Genomic DNA, 18,481 nt, shown 5'->3' on the forward strand with positions numbered 1-18,481 from the left:
CTTTGCAGAAATTTATAAACATTAGTTGTTAGTCGGTTCCTTGTAGATTATGTTAGGGAGGATTCATTGCAAGGAATTGATTTAATTTTATTATTGCCACTTGTGCCTCGGTAAAATGAAAAGTGTTTTTTTGTTTTGCATGCAGTTCAGGCAGATCATAGCATACAAAATGCAGAGGGAGGAATAGTGTGTTACGGCTGCAGAGAAAGCACACAGTGACATCAATATTTAATTTAAAATGAGAGGTTCATTTAAAAATCCAAAAAGTGGGGAAGAATCCTGCTCCTCTAATGCTGCTTGGCCTGATGTGTTCATCGCGCTCTAAACCTTGTTATCTCTGAACTTGGATCTGTTGGTGCATTTGTATCTTCTGGTATGAGGATCTTTGATTATATTTGCTGCCTTCCTGAGGCCGTGAGAAATATAGATGAAGTCAGTGGATGGAAGGTTGGCTTGTGTGATGACTGGGCAGTGTTATCAACTCTTCGTAGTTTCTTAAGGTCCTGGGCAGAGCAGTTGCTGTACCTAGCTGTCTGCTATTCTGTTTTCCTTGCTTTCGTAGCCCGTTAGGTCATCTCGGCCTTGACACAAATGGCAGGTGTCTGTGTGGATAGTTTGGGTCTCTAGCTTAGTCTGGTATTGGTTCTTGGCATTTCTAATGGCCTTACAAAGGTTGTATCTGGGTTTCCTGTTAATGTTGGTGTCACTTGTCCAGGTGTGCAGCATTCAAGTCTTCAGTAGACAATGTACCTCCTGGTTAATCCATGAACGGTTTTTAAAGCTGGTTTGGAAAATTCCCACCAGTGCAATAGGGAGAAGACAGTCTGGTGAAATGCCGAGAGTATTTGAGACTTTACAAATGGGTATATTTCTGCTGAGAGCGTGGTATAATGAATCTATAAATGTTGAATGGAATTTTAAGTATCTGATAAGGGATAATTTTTCTGCCGTTTAGAGTATTAGTTGCCTATTAAATAATGTTCAGTTAATATTGAATTTAGTTTGTTGTAGTAAAAGATTTAACTTGAAATAGTGTTTTGTGATTCCTTTTAAATAGGTCACTGGGAATTCATCTATCTTTTTATCTACTGAGATTGTAACAAAGTAGGGATGCTTCATTTAACTTCTCATCTTAAAATATAGCACTTCAGTAGTTGGTATCTTTGTTATCCAGATGTTTCTCCCCAATTTTTGAAGAAGGGTCTCGACCTGAAACGTCAAACTTTTGCTCCTCTGCTGCTTGGCCTGCTGTGTTCATCCTGCTTCACAGTGTTATCTCAGATTCTCCAGCATCGGCAGTTCCTACTATCCGTGAAAAGAGAAGTTAACTGTTTAAGAACAGGCTACTGTAGGTCATAGAAACTAGAGATTGAAACAGGAAATATTTAAAACGCTGCACGAGTCAGGTATCATTTTTCAATTTGAGAGAGAAAAGGAATTGGCATTTCCAGATTAGATTAGATTCCCTACAGTGCGGAAACAGGCCCTTCGGCCCAACAAGTCCACACTGCCCTTTGGAGCATCCCACCCAGACCCAACGCCCTATACTCCACACACCCCTGAAAACTACAGGCAATCTAGCATGGCCAATCCACCTAGCCTGCACATCTTTGGATTATGGGAGGAAACCAGAGCCCCCTTTTGTCAGTAACACCACAGATGCAGTTGGACTTCCTGAATATTTCTAGCAATTTGGTTATTTAAAACTTAATTAAAAACAATTTGTAGTGTTGGCAACGTTTTTATAAACAGTAACCCCCATTTTCCTTTTCCATATTTTGATGTTGATGAAAATACGCAGCCAGCCCAATTTTATTTAAATTTGTTGGTTTGCTGTAGGTTCTCTTTACCCTCTCTATATTTGATAGCTTGTTTGATAAATTTGGTTTGTTTGTGTAGGTAATCCTATGAAGTTAAGCCTGGCAGCGGAAGAAGTGGCTACCTTCTACGCTAAGATGCTGGATCATGAGTACACTACAAAGGAAGTCTTCAGGCAAAACTTTTTTCATGACTGGCAGAAGGTTTGTGTTACTTTTAATTTAGAAAGGATAAAACCTAAAATTGAAGAGCAGAATCAAGTTTAATGACTAACTTACAAATTATTAATTAGGTATTGCAAAATTCGGACTTTAAAAGACTGTAGTAGAGAAGAATGAAGAGAGAGTTCAGCAGTTTAAAGTCCAAATGGAAATAACTAAGTGATTTACATATTCTTAATTTGATGACAGTCGATTTCCTTGAATATCAACTTTTTAACAGGATGAATGTAATTCAACAAAAAAGAAATGCATATGTGACATTAAAACAGAAAATCCTGTAAGTCTGTTGCATTAGTGAAAAGGCAAATTAACACTGCAGGTTCAGAAACTTGAGCAGAACTTTGCACAGCTCGCTTTGCACCTGTGGTTATTTCTGTAAGTGCTGATGCATCTTGTGTGTATTTTAGCACTCCCTGAACTGAATCTGAGCTGGTCCAGCATAAACCACAATATGAATAGTAATTTACACTTTTTTAAATCATTTATTATTAGGATATAGACAAGGCTGTAAGCTGCTTTCATTGTCCATACCTGGTTAACTTGAGTAGGTACAGTTATAGGCCTTCCTAAGCCACTGCACATAATCCTGTAATAAATGATAGGTGACGATAGCAGAATTTGGAATTCACTTCTGCAGATGGCAATTTTAGGTAACCTCAGGTTTAATTGAATAATTTAAGGTTTTATTGATGAAGTCATCAAGGTATCTCCTATAAAAGATAGCGTTGTGGAGTTTAGTCACTGATCAACTGTGATCTCATTGAATAGTAGAACAAGTTCAAGGGTGCTATGGCCTGCTTCTTTTCCTCTGTCCATGGTGAACATCATTTTGACCTAGTAATGAAGGTGGGAATGGTATATGAATTAGAGGGACTTTACAAGTAGGTTCATTCCCATGATTTGACAGTTTTGGTGTTAAAGTTTGAGGGTTTGAAACGCTGTCAAATTGAGATTAAGAAATTGTTGTAGTGCAACATTTTTAGCACCTATTCTACCCAAATTGCAATGCTTGTAGCATGATAGGATTTTGAATATTAGCTCCTGAACTGTTTTGTCCTGGATGAGTGTTGGTAACTGCTCCCACTAGATGTAGAAAGATGGAAGATGGCTTAATGTCAAAATAAGGGACCGCAAATTGAAGACCAAGCGAGGAGAAATTCCATCTGAGCATAATGAATCTGTGGAATTCTTAACTGCAGAGGATAGTTAAGGCTAGGTTTTTAAATATATTCACAGTTGTGATAGACAGATTTTAGTCAGTAATGGAATCAAGAGTTATAGGGGAAAAGGCCAGAATTGGATTTAAGAGTTACCAAAACAGAGCAGACTGAAAGGACTGATTGATTGGCCTATTCTGCTCCAGTGTCCTGTGGTTCTATGTGTAAAATAAAAGGTTTTGTTTGCAACCAATATGGACTCCTCTCATGTTTTTACTTAGCTGACAGGATTGGAGAGAGACTTTCCAGATGATTGTCATCAAAATATTCAGATTTTTCGCTGACAGCTCTAATTTTGTGTGCCACCATATGCAGAATAATTTGATGTGAAAGTACAGCTTCGTATAAGTTCTGATATCACTAAAAAATGGAAGTTTGTGAACCGCTATGAGCGATATATTGTGTTAATATAACTTAACCCATTCACTATTGCGGCCTTCCTCTTGGGTACAGGAAATGAATGAGCAAGAGAAAATGATAATCACTGACCTAAATAAATGCGATTTCACACAACTGCATCAATACTTCACTGAAAAAGCGGAGACCAAGAAAGCATTGCCCAAGGAGGAGAAACAGGTGAGCAAATATTTTAAATAGAAGGTTTTTTAAATTGATTTCTTGTCCCCGCGAATCATTGCACGCTAGAGTACAATCTAACAGGTACTAGTGGCTCAACAAAATCATCAACCATTATTTGAGAGTAGAGATAGTGAATACCAAGAAACTATTCACAATAACATTTTAAGCACAAACCTGGCCCTTTGTTAAAACTGGAATTAGTTTTCACTGTCACATGTACTCAAGGATAGGAATACACAAGTACAGTGAAAAGTTGACAAAGCTGCCATTCTTTGGTACTATCTTGGTTATAAAACCAGAATTTTTTTTAAAAAAATGATTAAAAAAGCCAAAAAATGGCAAGTGTCCAGATCTTAAAGACAAAAGTCTTATTTCCATGGAACTTGTGCCATGATTGGAAAAGAACCAACATTACACCTTTTCCTTGGAAGAGACAGCAAGAGAAAGAAGTCTAACTAGTAAAGATCAGTTGTGGGAAAACTCTTTAGAGGCAAGGGGACAGAGTATGTTAGTAAGATCTATTTGAATTCCTCTGCCAGAATCCAGCACTGGGTGAAATGGCTGCTTCTATTGTTATGAGCTTGTATGGGACCCCTATTCCTAATTCCACAGTATTCCTAGGGATTAATTTTGAAGCAGTTTGATGCATAATGAAACCCAAAGGGCAGCTTCCTCCTGGAAACTGGAATTTCCTTCATTTCAGAGTAAGTATTGTACAAGACATAGTTTTAATGAATAAACATTTCTTCCTAAACTACCCATGCTCCATCCTTGCCAATGTATAACCACAGCTGGTTAATATTTACATTGTTTCTGTGGCTAAGGATTTTCTTTTTTATTCACTTGTGGGAGGTGGATGTTATTGCCTATCCATAAAGAACCTTGAAGATGGTACTGAGCTACCTTCTTGAACCAGTGCAGTCCATGTCTAGGTAGAGCCATAATGCTGTTAGGGAGAGATTTCCAGGATTTTGTCCTGGCAACACTGAAGGATATTTTGCAGTATAGCTATCCCAATTTCTACTATTCACAACCAGTAACAATCAATTTTCATCTCAGTCTGTCTTTTACTACCATTAGCATTCCCTTTTATCTTCTTCTCTGGGCAGCGTCACCATTACCTCTGTTCTCTTTTTACCAGCCACATAAGAACAATGATGGTGACTTGTCATCTTTTCCAATCTGCCTTTCAGTTCTAAAGGTGAATTATCTTTTGACTCAAAATGTTAACTTTTTCTGTCTGCACCAGTGCTGTCAGATCTGTTGAGTTTTCTAATACTTAATTTTTGCTGTTGTCAACTTGTGCAGTAAACTGCACTTCAGCAAACTGAATGCAGAACTGGTGAAAAATGTGCAGTGTTCAGCAAATGAAACGTTGGATTTCAGTATCTTGTTTTGGAGATTCTTCGAGATGGAGACCACTTTCCATTTTTTTACCTAGTTGACTTTGACTTTGTTTTTAAAAGTCTGTCAGACTTGCGTATTCTCAGCCCAGTTCTCTTCTTTTCATAGGCTGACATCACAAGCTGTAACAAGCGTCAAGTATTATTCACCAGTTCCATGGAGGGGAATTTCCCTGAGCGAATGATTGGCGTAAGCAATGCCAAAATGTCATACCAGTTTTAGGGGTTGCTTTGAGATGCAGATCCAAGGAATCCTTGCTCTGCAAATTGTTGTGAAATATTCTAAGTCATTGTTTAACACTGGGTGCAACAATAGAAATTGCTGGAAAAGCTTAGCAGGTCTGGCAGTATCTGTGGGGAGAAATTGACCCTTCCTCAGAATTGATGGTAGCTAGGAAAGTGTTGATTTGTATATAGAAGGTGGTGGTGGGGGGAGGGGGGGGTAGGAGAAGTTGGGAGGAGGGGGGGGAGTGGGGAAGGAGTAAACAATAGGTGGGGATAGAGCCCAAAGGGAGAGAAGAACAGTTGGATAGACAAGGGAGTGGATAATGATCTGGCTAGCAGGGTGAATAGTTACTGTTGGAGACGGTTAGTGGCTAAAGATGGGTTGTGTGTGATAGCGGACTATAATAAGGCCCACTGTTTGGCGATCATAAGAATATGAGAGAGCTCAAGCCTAAAGTTGTAAAGTTTCAGAAGTCCTTCCGGCTTACGCTGAGTTTCACTGGAGCATTGCAGCAAGCCTGAGACAGATGTTGGCCAGATAACAGGATGGTGTGTTGAAGTAACAGGCAACTGGATTACCGAGTCTTTTGTTCATACATCAAGCAGTCTCAATTTTACTTCATTTGGAAGATAATCTCCACTGGTAAACTTCCAACAATACAGAGTTTTGAGGTTTTTACGCTCAAAATGTGACTGAAACCATTTAAAGAAAAAAAGAGGACTGGAATTTAGGATGTCACAAAGTTAACACCTTCATGCAATCTAATTTTACTAATGGAAGTTATTGTCATGACCAAATAGCCCTAGACAGCATCCACTTGCCCCTGTCACAGAGGAGCTAAAATCCTCTACAGAAAGATCACCTTGCAAGCCAGGGATACCTTGATGGAATGTGTTGTCGTTTGTAGAAATGAGATCACTGAATGTCTGTACAGACCACACTTGGTATTAAAATATATTATGCACTGATTGTTCAGTAGGATGTTCTTGGGGGATCTGTTTGTAGTATTGTTTACTGGAACAAGCTATACATCCGCTTTTTCACTTTGAGTGCTTAGTGTCTAAAGAATCATTTGATCACCATAATTGCTGTTCAGCTCAAAAACCACACTTCAATTTATGCTGGGTTATTACTGATGTTGTTGAGTTAGATGAAAGAATTGTAAAGATGATTGAATTTCTTGCTGACACAATTATGTGACTTGAAGTTGTTCCTTGAGAGCAAATGGAACTCCATGGTAATCGTGGAAATGCAGTTTTAGGTTTTTGTTCATTCGTGGTTGTGGATATAGTGTCTAGGACAGTATTTATTGCCAATTGGTAATCACCATAGTAAGGGTGGCGTAGTTCCAAGTCAAGATGGTATGTGGCTTGCAGTGGAACTTGTAGCTGCTGTTCAGATGCATCTGCATTTGACCTTCTGGATAGTGGAGATCGTTGATTGGAAGGTGCTGTCAAAGGAATCTAGAGTTGTTCGGTTCTTTGTATAGATTGCTGCTGCTACTGTGCATCAGTGGATGGTGTTCAGATTAAGCGGCTACTTTGTCCTGCAATTGTGTCGAGCCTCTTGAATGTCATTAGAACTGCAGCTTATACCTATTCTCATTGGGGCTACTTGATGCCATATTTGGACAAGGCTGCCTTGAAATTCCAAGCGGTCATTTCTTGCCTTCCTTCTGAAGTTCATCTCGTTTGCAGCACTACTGCCTCAGACAGGAGACCCCGGTTCACATGCAGCCTCTGGTGACCGTGTGCAAAGTTTGCACGTTTTCCCCTGTGTCTGCGTCCTTCAGGTACTCCAAGCTTCTCCCATGTCAAAAGATGTGTAGGTTATGTGGAGTGGCCATGCTAAATTGCCCATAGTAATCAGGGATGTGCAGCCTAGGTGGGTTAGCCATGGGAAATGCAGCTTACAGGGATGGGATAGGGTGTGGGTGAGATGCTGTTCAGAGGGCTGGTGTGGATTTGATGAGCAAGCGGCCTCTTTCCCCACTAGGGATTCTATTCAAATGTTCACTGGTTCCGTAAGGTAGCAGGGTAGGTAAATAAAGTGGTTAAAAAAAGCATGAGATACTTGTCATTATTAGCTGAAGGGTAGAATTTAGGGCAGGGAGGCTATATAGAAAAGGTTGATTTGGCAACAAGTAGAGTTTTGTGTGCACTTCTGAAATCATCATGGAGAGATGTGACTGCAGAAATTTACCAGGATGCTGGCTGGGCTGGAGAGTTTCCAATGAAGAGATATTGGATAGACTGGGCTTGTCCTCCTTGGAACAAAATTATGATGGGCCATAGGGTAGCTAACAAATAAATTGTTCTCCTTGATGGTGTGGACAATGACCAGATGGCACAAGTTAAGGTATGGAGCAGGAGACTGAGCAGATGAGTGGTGGGAATCTGGAACTCGCTACTTGTAAGAGTGAAATATGCAACAACCTTCATAACATTTAAGAAATATACAGGTGTACACTTGAGCTGCAAATGCAAACTTGGCAATGGGATAAGTTTATTTAACTTTTTTTGGACTGGTGCAGAATCGATAGAAGGGCTGTTTTCTGTGCTGTAGACCTGTATGGTACCTGATGAAGAAAAGCAGACCAGATTTATGGTACATCAGATGAAGGCGACAAAGCAGAAATTAACGTCATCACTTCATTCATTCATTCAAATGTAAAAATTCATTAGAAAATTACAATCCAGCACAAGGCTCCTATAGCCTTGCTGCAATAGGGAAACTACAATTAATCTGTACAACCCAGGACTATAAAAGTGAAAAATATCCACGGTCTTTGCTGTGAATACTGCCTTACTTGAAATGGATAACTTTTGAGTCCAGACACACCCACAACCAAATACTCTGGAAGTACTTGTCTTTACTCCAACATACATAACGGAAACGCTGAGCTTTGCCTGTGTATCCATATGGGCACGGGAATGGAAGAAAATGGGTGTTTGGAACTTTGAACTATCGAGTAAAATTCAGTCTTTTCCTGCAGAAACTAAAATTAGAACAAGATGCAATCACTGAGATGTACGGCTACTGTATAATGGATGGCCATCGGGAAAGAATTGCAAACTTCAAGATTGAGCCTCCAGGACTGTTTCGTGGACGTGGCGACCATCCGAAGATGGGAAAACTAAAGAAAAGGATCATACCTGAAGATGTCATTATCAATTGCAGCAGGTAAACAAGTGCACGTGATGTATGAAATGAAATATCAAGAGTGAACAGATCTGGTTTCTATCCTTTAGCTTCCCTCATAAATCTGTTACATTTTCTTCTTCCCCAGTATATTTTGAGTTTGTTTTTCTTGGGATAACTGCTTGCATTTAACAATAATCAAGAACCTTCCTGCTGAAGCAAAACCTAACCTTGGTCACCTGCTTATGGTGATTTAAAAGAAAAACTTTGGGAATTGGTGGGACTCTGGGACTCGGTTGCATTGCTTCATTCTGGTTTATTTTTAGCTCAGCTTGATGTAATGACATATTTATAGTCTCTAGTTTTCTTGTTTCCTTCTCTCTCCTTCTATTAAGGTAACTCAACTCACCATATGCTCCCAAAATGTTAATTATAAAGGGTACGATCAAGTCTAATTGTTGCACATTAGTTTAATGTTATTGCCAAAGTGAATATGGAATCAAACTGCAAAGCTTCTGATAGGGGTTACTGGGCAATTTGAAGCTGGATTTCAATGCAACTTGGGACAGACTGGTTCTTAATATCTCTAAATACTGGGTTCATGAGTGTTGTCTGAACCAGTGATTACATACATAGTTCATCCATGCTTCCTAGATAACGGTTTTATAGTTCTATGTCAAAGCAGCCTGGTATTAAACGATTATTTGCAACTTTAAAACATCTTAACTCAGGATATGGTGCAAGTAAAATTTAAAAAATTTTTTTTTTAAGACATGAGAATTTTTTTCAGTCATGGGGAGTTCTCTGCTGCAAAGAGAAACAAGGGGAATGTTACTGAATTTATTTAAGACTAAGTTTGATTTTTGGTAGTCAAGGATTATTAGCTATGGCAGGAAAGTGGATTTAAGACCGCAGTCCGTTCAGCCGTTATCTTATCGAGTGATGGAGCAAATGTAAACAGCTGAATGACCTTCTGCCCATAATTCCAATTTACATTGCAGGAGGTGATCTGTCACTTTTTTGCATAGTAACTGGTTTGCCGAGTTTTCACTGTGGGTTTTAGACTATCTCAAATTAAATGAGCCAAGTTGCTCAACGTGTCTTTTTTGACTGTTGTTATTATCTTGTCTTATTCAGAGATTCCAATGTTCCAAAACCTCCAGAAAATCACCATTGGAAGGAAATACGGTTTGATAATAAAGTGACCTGGTTGGCATCGTGGACAGAAAATGTTCAGGGGTTACTTAAATACATCATGCTCAATCCAAGCTCCAAACTTAAGGTCTGTATTCCCTGAATGTCTGTCAGTTTCTTCTTGATGTAAAAGGCTCAAGATTTATTGCTCGATCTTGTTCTTTAACTGGTTCTTTCTTGACCAGAAATGCATAGAATCATTTCCCTTCATCTTGCTTTCCTGACACAAGGAGGTTTTCAAAAACAACACCATATAGAGTTGGAGGAACACAGCAGGCCAGGCAGCATCGGAGGAGCAGGAAAGAAACATCAGCTTTCCTACTCCTCTGCTGCCTGGCCTGCTGTGTTCCTCCACCTCCACTCTGTGTTCTCTCTGACCCCAGTGAACGCAGTTCTTACTATCTCCGAGGTTTTCAAAAACAAGTTCAGTAGCTTGCTGGAAAACCTCATCTGGTTCACTAATGGCCTTTAGGTCTTTCAGTTCTGGGGAAGGATCACCCAGATTTGAAATGTTAACTTTTTTTCCTTCACAGCTGCTGCCAGATCGACTGAGCATTCCCAGCAACTTGTGTTTCCGTTCCTTTTATGGAGGAAACCTGCCATTCTAACCTGGTCTGGTCTACTTGTGACTCCAGACCCACAACAATGTGCTTCACTCTCAACTGCTCTGTGTGCAGTTGTCAGTGGGCAATAAATGCTGGCCGAGACGGTGACACCCTCTTCCTGTAAATCAATTTTAAAAAGCCAACTACTGTTTACTTAATCTATCTTGTGGTTTGGGACCAGATTGAAAATTTGTAGTATGATGAATAGGCAGGGCGGTGTTAATGAGTAAAGCACACAGAATAACAAGTATAAGAGAATTTATCTTACTGTAGGTTGCTTAGAAAATCCTGTTGCCTTATTAAGAACTGTCATAGAAGCAAAATTCAATATTACAGAATTGCTACCATTTAGAAGGAGGCCATTCAGCTCATTTGTGTCAGCTTCATCTCTCCAATGACCATTATAACATGTTGCTATTCCCCTGCTTTATCCACCTACCTTTGCACCTTGTTTTTATTCACATAATCACCTAATGCCCTTTTGATAGCCTCATAACTTTACCTCCACCACACTTTCAGATAGTGCATTCCAGACCACTCATGAAAATGTTTTCCCTCACTACATTTGCAAATCACTTTAAATTTGTGCTTCTTTGTCCTCAATCCTCCTTTCAAGGAGGAACAGTTTCCCCCTATCTACTCTATCCATGCCTGCTATGATTTTAAAAACTTGCATCATATCTCTGCTTTGTTTCTCCCCACTGAGAACAGTCCGAGCCTCTCAAATTGATGTTTCTCATCCATGGAACAATATTTGCTGTTTTTTTCAGACTGAGGTAAATAAATATCAGAAAACTTCATACGGTTTTGTGACAAGAGTAAGCCAATATCTGAAAACAGTCAAATAAAATGAGAGCACCGTGTATGTTGGAGATCAGAAAATGTTTGCTGGAAGAATATCCAGGAATGATTGGTCTGCCCATAAGGAAAGGGTAGACTGGCCAGGTTTTTTTAAATTCATTGCCTAGCCAGCAACAACTACATCCAATCTGTTATTGTCCAGCTCTTAATTGCCCAGAATAGTTAATACTCAACCATATTGCTGTGGATTCTGAAATGACATGTGGATCAGCCCGGGATAGAATGCAATTACCTTCCCTGAAAGGACAATTTTGAATCAGAGATTTTCCTGACAGCTGGCAATGGTCATCATTAAACTCTTAATTCCAGATTTTTATTGAATCCAAACTCCACCATTTTGGCATGGCGGGATTCGAACCGGAGTCCCCTGTGCCTCTGGATTAATTCTCTAGTGATGATGCCACTAGGCCATTGCTCCTGGCCCAGAATGTGTTGGAGTTCAGTAGAAAAAGCAGCAAATTGTTTGTTTTGAAACATAAAACATTCTAAGGAGTCTTAAGAGGACCAGATTGGATGACAGGTTTCCTCCGTAAAAGGAATAAAAACACAAGTTGCTGGGAATGCTCAGTAGGTCTGACAGCATCTGTGAAGATGTATTGCACATATGCACCATGTTGAGAGAATCTAGAACTAAAGTCCCTTTAAAATAAAACTTCATGTTTCAGTCTGAGGTGGATTTTTTTCTCCCCATGAGTCGTTAGAATCCTGTTCCTCAAGGCATTGGAAGCAAGGTCCTTGAATATATTTGAGGCAGAGGAAGTCAATTGTTGATGACCAAACTCTTAGTCGGGCTAGGTGGTACCATGGAATAATTGGATTAGCCTTGATCTACCTTACTGGTAAGGTATGCTGAAAGACTCCTCTTATTTTTGATGTACATGGGTCGACCCCGGCAGGTTTTGAGCACTTGAAATGTTTCTTCATCACTAGGTCAGTGGTTGTGTCTGGACTTGTACTTGAAAGTTTTTCTTTTTGCTCTAGGGATTCTGTATCTTTTATTGCTTAAGCAAAAGGGTGGTTTTTTCACTTCAAATGACTTCCACCGTGCAAATGACTTAATTTCTTTAATATCATTTCATGTCTTTTGTGTTGTTAGAATCTTTAAATTCATACTTTTTTTAGAACTCATTGCTTTGACCAAATTCCAAATGTCTCCCTTTGTGATTGATTGCTTAGATAGCACAATTTAATTCATTGGGGTGGTTTTATGTATTGTCCAACTGGAAATGATTTTGAAAACTTAAAGGCATTCTAAGTCACAGATTTTAAAGCAAGAATATAATCTTCACTTGTTCAATCCTTTTTAAAAAAAAATTGCAGTTTTGGAACTGCAAAATTGTTATAGTCACATTTTCCTCACCATCCTTTTGACAGATTTTCTTTTTGTGAAATCAAACTGCACTTCTATCCTCCTGTTCAGATTTTAGATTCTTTTCTCCCCTCATAATTTAATATGTTGGGAAGTGAAGTAGCCATACAGTTTGAGGGCAATAGGTGCTACCAGGTACCTTCTATAGGGACCGATTCATAATTGATGGAGAATGGGATTGATTTGTGCAGATAATAATCTTTTTGTGTGAATCTAAACTATTTATTTATAAGGCTTTTGACCAAGTAGCATCAAATCTAAGCCTGATGATTCCTTAAACCTGCATATTTCAAAGCAGGAATCTATTGACAGCCTCAAAAAATGGCTATTCCCCTCATGTGTATGGCTTAGGCATTCTGATTTGTAATATTCTCACAGAAATATGACTTAGATTAGCTATTTCCAGTGCAATTTGAGATTCAGTTTGAGAATTGCTTTTTGTTTTTGTCCCACGACCATCATTGAAGCATGGAGGGTGACGTGCTCGGAGCTCATTTTCTTTTACTCTGGAATACAATGCAATGGTGTATCGAACAATTAATTGATGAACAGAACAGACTTTGTATTTATGTCTATTAATACTCTCAGGGTGAGAAGGACTGGCAGAAGTATGAAGTCGCTCGACGCCTGAAAGAAAAAATTGATGCAATCAGGAATCAATATCGTGTAGACTGGAAATCGAGGGAAATGAAAACACGGCAACGAGCAGTGGCACTATATTTCATTGACAAGGTATGATATTTTTATAATGTATTTTTTTACACTGTTTTATGGTGGGGAGAGACCGTGGTGTAGATCAGACAGAGGCTATTGTTGTGTTAAGAGATATAGGTTTGAATTCCACCAAAATGCCAAGAATGTACAAGTAAGTAATCAGCAAAATTATCTTCTGATTAAAGGCAGAGGGTTTAGTTGAAGAATTGAGTACATGGCATCAGTCTTCACGAGGATGCACTTAAAGACAAAAAAGGATGTATAGATAAAACCCCCTCACAGGGAGGAGGAAAACTTTCCTGACGACATCTTCCTCCTTCTCTTAAACTGGAGTGTTGCATTAGTTATTTTGCACTCGTCTGGGACCCTCCAGTAGTTCCAAGATCACAACCAATGCCTCCACAATATCTTTGCTACCTCCTTTAGAACATTGGAGTGTAGTTCTGGTGATTTTATCAGTAACTGGGAGCAGGCTGGACGTTGCATTGGTCAATCAAGGAAAATCCAGGGCCGGCCGACTAACAACCGAGAATTTTGGAAAAGAAAGAAAACATTTAGAACTGGTTTTGAGTGGGTTGTTTGAGGGAGAAGACTGTGTGCTTGGGAGCTACTGGACTGGAAACCTGTGTTTTGAGTTTTAAGCTCTGTAGTTTTATATGTGGTTAAAGAATTGTTGAATGCTTTGAGAAAAAAATTTCTGTTTGTATGGAATAAGTGAATATTCCTTGGACCCTGCTGGAAGCTGATTGCATCAACTTGTGACTTTAGAGTTAAAGCAAGATGCAGCTCCATGTGCGTGTAATACAGTGCATTGTTCAATGATTACATAAAGGTCTGGTACTTATTGTTGAAATAGTTGTCAAACAGGCAAATTACAAATTTTTCTAAATTTCCTCCTAATTTATCTCTTAACTGTGTCTGTATGAGTGGGCTTAAAAACAAAGAAAGTTGGACCTCAGTGGTGCACCTTAAGTAGGTTACATTGTTTAAGTTTGCTTTGCTGAACTACCAATATCAACAATAAATTGTTTATTTTAATTTAAACTTAGTTTCTGAGGTTGTTAATCATAATATCTAGTTAGGAACAATTGGGCAAGTTTGAGTGTCACTGAATATTTTAATTTCACTATGTCGTCTTCGTGAGGTGGATTTAATTTGGCTTGCTGTCTCTAATGACAGAGGTAACAAGATTGATCTAATACCATAGTTGCACATGTGGATCTCTCCACAGGTGATTTAACTTTCCTTTTTTTTTTCTTTTACTACTTCCTCTGTTACATCCACTGCCTCCAAAAGATTTCTAGTTTTTAGCCTGAGTGGATCCACCTGGTCTTTAACAATCTTTGCTTTTCTATGTTTTTAAATATATTTGATGTCCCCCCCCCCCTTTTGTTTCTCTAATATTTTCTCATTCTCTTTGCTCTCCTTGTTGCCATTTTCATCCCATTTCTCTATATTCTATAGCTGATGTTTGTCTCCTACTTTATTTATTTTAATATCTCTTTGCTTTGTCATCTAGGGAGCCGTAGCTTTTAATGCCCTATCTTATTTGCCCTGATGGATATATATTTGGCCTATGTACAAGCCAACACTGTCTTTAAAAGTCTCCCAATGATCATTTTTTGCTTGGAAATCTTTATAACCCACCCCATCTTGATCGCAAATCACTAAAATCAAATGTCTTCCACTTGGCCATTTTCACTTTCTTCTGTAGAACTGTAATATTTGATCAATACTACTACCACCTTTCCTTTCATTCTTTTTGTGTCCCGCACCTTCTAAGATATTTATAGCCATTAATAGAGGAATAATTCACCTATCTGTGATTAAGTTGCGCCTGTAGCTCCTCATCCTTAGTTTAAACTTAATATCAATGTGTATTACAACATCATGCTAGCCCACTTTACCTTTTTCTCCATTTTACTTCCTGTACTGCCTACGTATTCTTCAGTGGTTGTTGGATTATACACCATGTCTTTCTATCCAGTGCTGTGTCTTGGTGCCCATCCAAATTAGTTTGAACTCTTTGCAAGATCTGTAATTAACCATCTAGCACGTACGTTTGTAACCACCCTGTTCACACACAATCTTCCTGGCTAGTACAGGTCTTTCTAAGCATCCTAGGTGTCTCAAGCCTCCCTCCTGGATCACAAAATCATCTGCCTTGAGTTTGCCAGCACCATCTTCCTGTTTCTGGCTATCATGTAGTGTTAGAGTCATCCAGATGTTGTCATCCTTCTTCACTGTTTATTTGAGGTTTGATTGTTTAATTGTATGTACACAGATGACAGAGATTTCTCTGTGCTTCACAGTAATAGTGAATATTAACAATCCTACAGTCATTATAACTGCAGTATTCAAACTATAGTCATTACACTAATGGCAAACTGGAGAAATTCCTTCAAATGGCAATGTACTTGCAATGTTTAGAAAATTTAACTCTGTATATGGCTGCTTTAAATTGTGCCTTTAATTAAATAACGTTTTATTTTTTATGCTTTTATAGTTAGCACTAAGAGCTGGGAATGAAAAGGAAGAAGGAGAGACTGCTGACACAGTTGGTTGCTGCTCACTCCGTGTTGAACACATTAAGTTGCATGAAAATGATAATGGACAGCAGTGTGTGGTAGAATTTGACTTCCTTGGAAAGGACTCTATTAGATACTATAATAAGGTTCCAGTGGAAAAACAGGTACAGAGTTCATTTCCAGTGAACAATGCGCTGCATGACATAATATCTATCATTTTTAACTTGCTTTAATGTGATTTGATTCAGTTACTTAAGTATGATTGTTTGGTCTAAAGTATGATAGCTTAAAATCTCTACAAATTCTTTGAGTGATCTAGTGTAATACTAAGTTATGCAGATAAGCATGGGAGAGGCAATAGCGTAGTGCTAATGTCACTAGACTAGTAATTCAGATGTTAAGATGAATGTTCTGGGGTATATGGGTTCAGATTCCACCCAAGACAAATAAAATTTGAATTGAACAAAACTATTTAATTAGAAAAAGCTAGCCTAATTGTGACATCATGAATCCTCACAAACCCCATCTGGTTTACTAGTGTCCCTTTTAGAGGGGAAAAAAAAACCTGATGTGACATATATCTGATTTCACACCCTCAGCAATGTGTTAAAACTGTTCCCTGATATGACCAAGAAAGCCACTCCATTCAAGGGATATTAGGGATAGCGATAAATGTTGGCCCAGCAAGGAACATGCATATTCTATGAACAAATCTTCTAAAAGAACTTGCACCCTATATGGAATCAAATTGAGTGGACTACCATGAGGTTGCTGAATAATTCATAATTTACTCGCATTAACTCAGATGTTATCAGCTCCTGTCCTTTTCATGGGTATGGTTAAAATCTGGCTCTGTTTTCGTGGATTGATGAGCATTAAGAATTGCAGATGATGTACCAGTGACCACATTTTAATAAGCATGAATTCACGTGAGACAGTTTTTGCTCATTGGTTCCTTGATCAGTGGAATACGACAACCAGACTGCCAAGTATCACAGGTGTTCATGGGAACATTTTGAAAGGAATAATCAAAAGTAAATCCTGCATGTACAGTCACTGGAAAATGATTACGAATAAGACATTTGCAGGATTGAGGAAGGGTCACTGGACCTGAAACATTAACTGATTTTTTTTTTTTTCTTCACAGATGCTTTCAGACCTGCTGAGCTTCCAGCAACTTCTGTTTTTGGTCCTGATTTACAGGATTATAGTGTTCTTGCTCCTCCAAATGCGAAGATTCAAATCCTAACATTTAATTCCTTGTGCTGTTCCAATTGCATTTACTTAAATTGACAGTACAATTCAAAGCTAAGATCTTCCAGGTCTGCGTGACTTGTTGCTGCAACAGTTAACCTACTCAAGCAGCAAGCATCTGCCATTCATGACAAATGAGATTATGAACTTGCGATAAGGCATGAGCAAAAGTACAGCCTAGATTATACCACTGTGGTGTTAATTTCTCGACTATAGTGGTTCACAAATTAGGGTGCATGAAACTTGGGGTTATCTGTAGAGACTTCTGCAAAATAGAATTGGAATGCTGATTGAGCACTTAAATGAATGAGCAGCAGCCAAAAAGCAGCATGTCAGTCGGGATACCAAGGCGTAGAGCTGGATGAACACAGCAGGCCGAGCAGGAAGGCTGATGTTTCGAGCCTAGACCCTTCTTCAGAAAAAGGATAATTTTTCTGAAGAAGGGTCTAGGCCCAAAACGTCAGTCTTCCTGCTCCTCTGATGCTGCTTGGCCTGCTGTGTTCATCCAGCTCTACACCTTGCTATCTCAGGTTCCCAGCATGTGCAATTCCTACAGTTAGGACTTGAATGCAATGTGGCCAGCTGCCTCACCTGAAGGGGAAATGTGCAAGGCTATACTGTAGAGAAAAGTATGTTTTCTACCCTGGTTAAATCCCCTGAGCCATTGGGTAAGGTGCTCTTATTTCATCAACTGCTTCTACTGTAGGATACTTCCAACAGCATCTCAGTAATATTTTCCTCAAAATATGAATATAGAAATTAGGAACAGCAGTAGGTCACTCAGCTCCTTCAACATGCTCCACCAAAGAGGAAAAGGCTTCAGGCATCTGAAGTAGACAGTGACTTGGGAGACCTTGTTCAGGATTCTCTTGAGGTGAACATGCAGCTTCACTTGGCAATTAGGGACACATGCAATATTGGCAATCATTCCAAGAGAACTAGAAAACTAGAGCAGAGATGTACTTCTGAGGTTGTGGAAGGCTTTGCTTAGGACATATTTAGAATATTGTAAGCAGTTTTGGGTCCTATATAGAAAGAGATGTATTGCAATTTGAGGGCATTCAGAGGCAATTCACAAGAATGATCTTGAGGATGCAGATCTTGTCATATGAGAAGCAGTTGATGCTGGGTCTGTCCTTGATGGAGTTTAGAAGGATATGGGGAAGATTTGAGACAAGGATCGAGGGAAACAGTCGCAGTGAAGGAACAACTCTTTCGATCTGAGATGAGGAATTTCTTCAGCCAGAGGGTGGTGATTGTGTGGAACTCATTGCTATAAAAGGCCATGTCATTAAGTTTAAGACAGTGATAGGTTCTTAATTAGCAAGGGGATCAAAGGTTGTGGGGAGAA

At 39.0% G+C, this 18,481-nt stretch overlaps 1 protein-coding gene across 3 annotated transcripts in view; it reads left to right on the top strand.

Moving 5' to 3' along the window:
* LOC125451906 (DNA topoisomerase 1-like) overlaps positions 1 to 18,481 on the top strand; it is a 104,655-nt gene that overhangs the window by 72,719 nt on the left and 13,455 nt on the right. For all 3 annotated transcript variants that reach the window (XM_048529642.2, XM_048529643.1, XM_048529644.2), the window contains 6 exons: positions 1,900 to 2,021; positions 3,710 to 3,832; positions 8,460 to 8,647; positions 9,743 to 9,887; positions 13,223 to 13,366; positions 15,855 to 16,040. In XM_048529642.2, the coding sequence (XP_048385599.1) occupies positions 1,900 to 2,021; positions 3,710 to 3,832; positions 8,460 to 8,647; positions 9,743 to 9,887; positions 13,223 to 13,366; positions 15,855 to 16,040 (908 nt within the window). The remainder of the gene's footprint in view (positions 1 to 1,899; positions 2,022 to 3,709; positions 3,833 to 8,459; positions 8,648 to 9,742; positions 9,888 to 13,222; positions 13,367 to 15,854; positions 16,041 to 18,481) is intronic.

This window comes from Stegostoma tigrinum, chromosome 5 (genome assembly GCF_030684315.1).
Source record: "Stegostoma tigrinum isolate sSteTig4 chromosome 5, sSteTig4.hap1, whole genome shotgun sequence".
Lineage (NCBI taxonomy): Eukaryota > Metazoa > Chordata > Chondrichthyes > Orectolobiformes > Stegostomatidae > Stegostoma > Stegostoma tigrinum.